Source organism: Brienomyrus brachyistius, chromosome 22 (assembly GCF_023856365.1).
Source record: "Brienomyrus brachyistius isolate T26 chromosome 22, BBRACH_0.4, whole genome shotgun sequence".
Lineage (NCBI taxonomy): Eukaryota > Metazoa > Chordata > Actinopteri > Osteoglossiformes > Mormyridae > Brienomyrus > Brienomyrus brachyistius.
The window spans coordinates 10,660,595-10,668,097 of record NC_064554.1 but is presented as its reverse complement, the minus strand read 5'-3'; the positions used below and the strand labels follow the sequence as shown (position 1 = coordinate 10,668,097).

The 7,503-nt window shown below is 42.6% G+C and overlaps 1 protein-coding gene across 1 annotated transcript; it reads left to right on the top strand.

Annotated features, from left to right (window-relative positions):
* Nucleotides 1-36: 36 nt before the first annotated feature.
* On the top strand, nt 37-2,611 carry LOC125717751 (histone H3.3A-like). The gene is made up of 4 exons (XM_048991002.1): nt 37-207; nt 1,205-1,344; nt 1,423-1,576; nt 2,156-2,611. The coding sequence occupies exons 2-4, from the start codon at nt 1,217-1,219 to the stop codon at nt 2,282-2,284; spliced, it is 411 nt and encodes a 136-aa protein (XP_048846959.1). The 5' UTR covers nt 37-207; nt 1,205-1,216; the 3' UTR covers nt 2,285-2,611.
* Nucleotides 2,612-7,503: the final 4,892 nt, after the last annotated feature.

The window sequence follows — 7,503 nt, the reverse complement described above, 5'->3', positions numbered from 1 at the left end:
ACACGGAGGATGGGCGCAGGGGCGGGGCTTGGCTGAGAAGGGCGTCACTACCAAGACAAATATTCAGTTACGGGGCGATACTTCGGTGAATACTGCTAAAAAAAAGAATTATATATATATATTGTTCATTTTGTGGTCCCTTCCTGATTTTTTTTTTTTTTTATATAAAACACATTTTTAAAGGACACTGGTTATTCTTGATTTGGTGTAAGTATGTTTTTTGTTGTTGATATATAGTATATCTGCTAAGTTGCTGTGGTGAGGTGTGTAAGCCAAATGTTCTTTCCTGGGTGTCCGAAGCAGGGCGGCCGCTTATCGACTTTTCTCCTACCCTTGATGGGCTCCTTACAGTCTTGCATGGCCATGTTTGTCTGGCCGGCTTTCCTCAGGGCGCCATGTTAGATGGCCAAACCGAAAGTGGGACCCTATGGGTCCCTCTTCGGCCCGTAATGGAGGATCGGCCTGGGAATTTGAACAAACCAAACCCATCACCCACCTGGAAAATCAGCACCCCGACATTTGTCAGTTAAATGAGGTTGCTGGAGAGCTAATGAAGCCGCCCGGATGGATGCTACATAACATAAGTGCTTTAAGCAGCTTGGCGGCGTCCAGTGACACCTGGGCTAGGGGAGGAGAAGCCGGACTAAGCCGTTAGCTTTTGGTCGCTGGATCCCAAGTAACCTGGTCGGTATCAGTAATGTTCACCTGGCCATTACTGCGGTAATATTCAGCTAGTTTGACCGCTTTGAAGATCTGTATGAAACCCCGTTTGTTTTTAAAAATCAATTTCCTCTTGTCGATGTGAGTTCAGACCTTTTTTTTTACCAGTACGAAGTTGTTCCTTTTAGTTTCACAGGCAGAGATCAGAGGCGGGTTATTAATTTGATACCGCCATTTTGAGCCTGTGTTTATGTGACAGTAATCTTGTATAGTACGCCTTAACCTACAGGAGACCAGTCGATTTGTTGAGCAATGAAGTAACGAGTGCTTTGTCATTTTCTTTTCTTGTGGGTTTATTACAGTTTTAATAGATATTGGGTCAGCGACGATTACTATACTTCAATTAATGGCGGCCTTTGTATGGAAACTGAATGGGGGGGGGGGGTCCCTTTCAGACTTGGTGTTGTGAATCCCTTCGTGGTTAAATTTGGTTGGATTTTATGATAATAGCCGGTTTGTTGAGAAAGCACACTTCGTCTTTCAGAGGAAAGTCGCCATGGCTCGTACGAAGCAGACTGCCCGAAAGTCCACAGGCGGGAAAGCGCCCAGGAAGCAGCTGGCCACCAAAGCGGCGAGGAAGAGCGCGCCCTCTACCGGCGGCGTGAAGAAGCCGCACCGATACAGGTAGACGCGCCTCAGGCGGCCCTTCTCCATGCCATTGAGTTCTCCTCTGTGACTAATGCTCTCCGTATTTCCCTAAAGGCCAGGCACCGTGGCGCTCAGAGAGATTCGCCGCTACCAGAAGTCCACCGAGTTGCTGATCCGAAAACTGCCTTTCCAGCGGCTGGTTAGGGAAATCGCCCAGGACTTCAAGACTGATCTCAGATTCCAGGGCGCAGCCATCGGTGCTCTGCAGGTGGGAGTTTGTGTCTGGTGCATTAATCAGATTGACTTTTGAAGCTTGGCAGTCTTGGTTGTAATTTCTATATTAAGGGCCTCAGCTGTTTGTTGGGGCAGACTGGTCTGTGGATGATCTCGGGTCTCAACCACTTATTTACTGGCCAAGTTCTGTTCCAGCAACCAGGTCATTCAGTGAAATAGTGGTTAAGTGAAAGTCACAGTAGGCTGTGAACGACTGTGACTCTGCTCACAGCTTAACTTTAGCTTTCCGTACTTGATCCTGTCCTTTCTGAAGTGGACATTTTGAGCAACGGTATTTCCATCACACGCAGTCATCTCCCAGCACGACAACACGAAAGACTCTGAACTAAAATTTGTCTACTTGATTCCTCTGCGAGTAAACATTTTGACTGCTTTTACCTGCCTCAGCTCCCACCTATTTTCCTATATGAGGACAGTGAAAAGTATGTGTAGTTTTCAGGGGTTAACTGGGGTAAGTTCAGAACTGGAATGAGCCTTAGATCTCAGCCCAGTCTAGCTTGGCAGATGATGAATGGCAGCTGGCTTGAATCACTATGTCTGGTTTTTGTTACAGGAAGCCAGTGAAGCGTACCTGGTTGGCTTATTCGAGGACACTAACTTGTGTGCCATCCACGCCAAGAGAGTCACTATCATGCCCAAGGACATCCAACTGGCCCGTCGAATCCGGGGAGAGCGCGCCTAACTCTGGGTGGGGCTTCCACTATGTTCTTACTTTGTAAAAATGTTCTCTACATTTACAGTCACCTCCGTATTTAGACTGTTTTGTATCATGTTAGCAATCAATGGTTTGCATTTTGGAATAGTAGCAGGGTTTTTTTAATGTAAAACATTCCTCCAATGCATTCTCAGGTTTTTAAGATTTATATTGTAAATTGTTATACCTCTGGCTCATTATGGCAAATTGTAAGTAGCTTGTATGCTTTGGGGATTAGGCAGCCAATTAGAAAACATGTAACATCTGTCTTTGTATTGTGGTTATTGGGTTGTAAATAAACTTTCTACTACCTCACCTTGCGATTCTCTAGAATTTCTTCATGTGAACTAGCAGTGCCTTGTGTCTTCATTTCCTTGGGTTGGGGGGTGTATGGTACAGTCACCAAGTAATTGTTTTTAATGACATTGTAAGCTCGGGATTTTATCTTCTTATCGGTACGTGTAACGTGTCAGGTTCGTCTTACCATGATAATCCGTAACGCGTCATCAGCACAGCAGGTATGAGTAAACGGTTTACACTGTATACAATAATAATCATTATTCCTTTTGTTTATAAAGTAATCTATATCACATTAGAAACAACCATTAGTTTTAGGCAAAACATTAATCCAAATTATAGTTCTGAAAGAGTTGTTCTGAGTTAAATTTACTGACAAGCAGTCTCATTGGGGGAATTTTAATTAGTAATATCTTTGTGATAAAACACCAAACATTTGGGATACTAATGGATACTATTAGCCTACTATTAATAGCAAAATGGCAGGAAAAGAACTGAATGGGTAGAAAGTTTTTGTTTGACTTTTATGAAGCTAATACATTTGTGATGTTTTTACAAAATCAAGAAAGCCGCCCCTGACTATAAGCGCTATATTACATCATATTAGAAGCACTAAACCAAAGAATACTTGTAGAATGTAATTATGTTCTTCCTCGCTAGATGGCATCACTAGGTAAGCAGGATTGCCCGAAAACAAGAATAAATGTCTCATGAAACGGCAACCCCCTAGCGGTATTGTGCGGAACTGCGGTGGTTCTTCTTAAAAGTAGAAAATCGAAGCAGATGTTACCCCCTTTGTATGCCTTACAAACCCAATTGCCAGCAGAAAGCTCTCCACCATAGCAAAATCAATTGTGAAAGGAGACACAGATTTTCACAAAACTGTCATTAATTGTTTATCGCTAGAGCATTTACATTTTCGTTCCACTATGCTTACTACTTTGTCACAATGAGCGAAATTAAAGTCGCTTGTGAGGAATCCTCACATCTATCGAAAGGACCATTCTGATTCAGCACTGCTGATTGCTGTACTGTTTATCATGTAGTAATTCTGCAACAAAAAATGCGTATGTGATATTGATGTTTGACGTATTTCATTCTTAATTCGTTTTTATTGACTCAGACAAAACTTGAACAATTAGCATGACGATTCCTGGTACTTGATGCCATCACAATAAACGTTTCCTTGTAATTCCGTTGTGCGGCCTTTTTAGGTGCTGTGCGCTTATTGTTTTAAATCACTGATGACTTGTTTTGCATATCTGATTAACAAGGTGTTTCACTATCGATAACTACTAGTAGTCCGATTAGAGCTTTAAAAACAACCATTTTGGTAACATGTTCATATGCTTACATCTGTAACAGAACCATGCGGCTTGTTTAAATTACTATCTCCTGTTTTCCTGTTTGTCATACTGCGTGTTTTCAAGCAATTAAGTTGCGATGTTAAATATTTTCTTATAAATATGCTGCATATAGCTTCATGAGGGATACAATGGAGAAGATGCTGTGTGTGGGACAATGAGGACACAACAGAGCAGAATCTCTAGCATACAAAGTAAATAGCAAGTACAATACAAAACAGATACTGGTGTCACACAGGCAGAGTGACTCAGGGCAGAAATGCAATAAATGAAAAAAAAAGAACCCGAAACATTTACTGTAAAATTAACAATTGAGTTCCAGTCAATTGAGTGCGGGAAGCAGGCATGGTCTCGCTTTGGATGGAGACAGGCTGGACATTGCCCCGTTCTTCCTGATCAAATAAGAGGAGTCCTCCGATCTTTCAGTCCAGTCTGTGTTTATCTGTTGCCTTCGATACTGATCTCTGTCTGTTCCTTCAAAGGGAACTCGCCAATTCCAAAGGTCACCTCTGTCCATCTTTGCAGCATAAAGATTATATAGCAGTCATCACATCTCTGACTTTCTCTTCATCTCCATTGTAGGTGAAAGGCAGATGAATGTTTACCATATGAGGAATCTCTGCAGCCTTGACTCGCACGCCTTCCCAGTCACCTGTAGCACCCGTCCACAGATCTTCTTCAGCCCAGCATTTAAATTTACAAATGCAATCATAGGCTATTGAATAATACAACTGACTTTCTGTTCTTTGTCTGTATTCCTACCTCTGCTATTTCTTTCAATCTTTTTAATTACTCTTCTAAAGGAGGCAGTGAATCAGACCACTGCTTACTCCAGTGACATGGCAGTGATTCAGGATATATGCACCTATTATCAGGGTATTGAAGCTGACAGTCAGGATATGTTCTAGAATAACAACCTTCGTCACATATACAAATGACATTTTGTATGTCTGTCATACATATTGGTCACCAAAATTAAACCTTGTTTTGGGCAGTGAATGTGTCAGCTGACAGAAGCTGCAGTTCTTAGAGTTGATTCAGTTGCTATGGTTACAACATCCAAGATGGAGCAAAGTAGTCTAGAGAGACTGAGCAACCTGAGACAGGGAGCAAGCGAATGTCACATTTGAGATCCTTCGACACAGGGACTGTAAAACGTGAGAATGCACAGTCATACAGTGTTTGCAAGCATTAGCGACGAAGAGTTTTTAACCCTGTTCTACTATCTGTGGACATGTTTTTGGTTTGAAAGATGCTCTACAACATTCTGGCAAATTTTCCAGCCATTCAACCCCGTCTTTCAGAAGATTAGCTGTGAGAAAATGCTTTACTACCTTGGCTATTAATTGGGCCATTATGAGAAGCCCTGGGCGTTGAAAGCCTGTGATTTACCTTGATTTCAAGAACCCTTTGCTGAACTTGAAACCCTAGAGAATAATGGATGCATGTGCGATGCCTTCTGTACCACTGAATTTCATAAAATACCCTGTGATTTCATGTGGGAAAAAAAAGCTTGGTATGCTTGGTAAAGTAAAATGTAAATGTTCAACCAGCCTTGTTGTACATACAGTATATGTTAAGGCCACTGGTGCTTTTTGTGCTTTAATGATAACCCTGGACATCCAATACCCAGAATACCAGTTTGTGAGTGATTGTCATTCTCATTCTCACAGTTCAGCAGCATCATCTGGGCCTCTCAGATAGCAGGTTCTTCTGGTTGCATGTCTCTGTCTCTGCGTATTAATCTCACCAACATCTACATGAAATGCACTCCACTGTGCCGTTGGCCACGCCCACCTTTGACACCCTCCCGGTCCTAGCTGCACATGCTACACTCCTCATCTACTCACAGTAGCTACTTGTAGCTCCTTTCGGCCATCGGTCCTCAACGCGCTGTCACTTGTCGCCACATCTTTATATCCCGAGTCGCATGCAGTCCAGTTCTTTGCCGAGCTATCCCCAGGGAGAGCACTGCATCTCTTGGATCCTGCAATAAACGTCATTGGTGAAAGATACCGTCCATGTATCTTCAAGGGAGAAATGAATGTCATTATCTCTGCAGAATGGTGGAGTTCATGTCTGGATCTTATGAACAGCTAATACAAAAAATAAATCAGCATGTACAAGATCTAGAGCAGAGCTGACATTGTCCCCAGTTTCCTCATTTTTCCTGTTTTTTGTACAATACTTATTTCCCAGGCTGGGATGCCTCAGCTGGAATAACAGTCGACGGTTTTCCCTCTTGCATCGTTCCCAGGCCGCACCTCTCCTGCGCCCTGCTGCTTTTTCCACAAATAGTGATCAGAGCTTCACCGCATGCTGACCATGTCTCGCCCTACGGTCACCCAGCGCACATTTTAATCCACTCCAGAGGCAACCGCTGAATTGTCCTCCCCTCAACACAGACCAGTCACCAGTCATCGTTTTAGCAAAGAAAGCAACTGCCTGAATTCATGGTGATGGTGTGTGGCTCTGGGTGAGGATGCTGTGTCTGTGAAGGTTGTGGGTTCTAATCCCATGCCTACCATAATGACATCACAACTAGGCCCCTGTGATGGGCCTCTTAATCTGCTCTAGGGCAGCTGCCTAACCCTGTTCTTTGATCCTTAATCATATGTCGCATATATACATTCAGGGAGATTCAACACTTTGAATCGAGTAAATTTTGTGATGTTCATGCAAGTATCTCGATGATCCACTAATACTGGTGCTTTTAAAATGCAGTTGTTTTTAAGAGCCTCTACACACTTTATCTTCATGTCACCAGCACCAACGCTATGTGATGTCACATTTTATGGTTATGTTCTCGACCATTTAACAATATTTCAGAAACTATAAACCATTCAACTGTAGTCCAAGAGCTAGTCCAACATGTAAACGAATCATGACATATAAAAACTGCTTTTTATTTCACACACACACACACACACACACACACACACACACACACACACACACACACACACACACACACACACACATATATATATATATATATATATGTGTGTGTGTGTCTGTCTGTCTGTGTGTCTGTGTATGTATATATGTTCTGACTAATATATTGCATAATGCGCCTAGACTTATTTGATGTTTCAGTAAAACCTTTTAACCTGTTGTACACTCCTTGGATTTAAATGTTTATTTCTTGCTCTCACATGAAATTTCATTTTTTTTTTGTTTTGCTGGTGCTGCATTTTGAAAATAAAGACAGAAGGTCAGCTGGATGAAGGTGAGATGATGTGAAGGATAACACACTTCTCACATGTCATCCCTGACATAAGTTTGCTGATACAGGAGAAAATGAGACTGTTTTATCTTGTATCTGGAATAACATGGAACAAAGCACCCGCTGCTCGGCTGCTTTGCTTTGTTTGCAGGTTGCTGCTCCCCAGTGTACTCTGCTAGAGTACTTGCGTGCCTGGGGGGTGCAGTATCTGTGTCTGCTGGAAACTGACAGCATGCTGGCAATAGGCAATAGGCCGGAGCAGCCATGACATCCCAGCCTCCTTAAAGTATGTGTCATTCTGTACGGCAGAAAAATGCTAA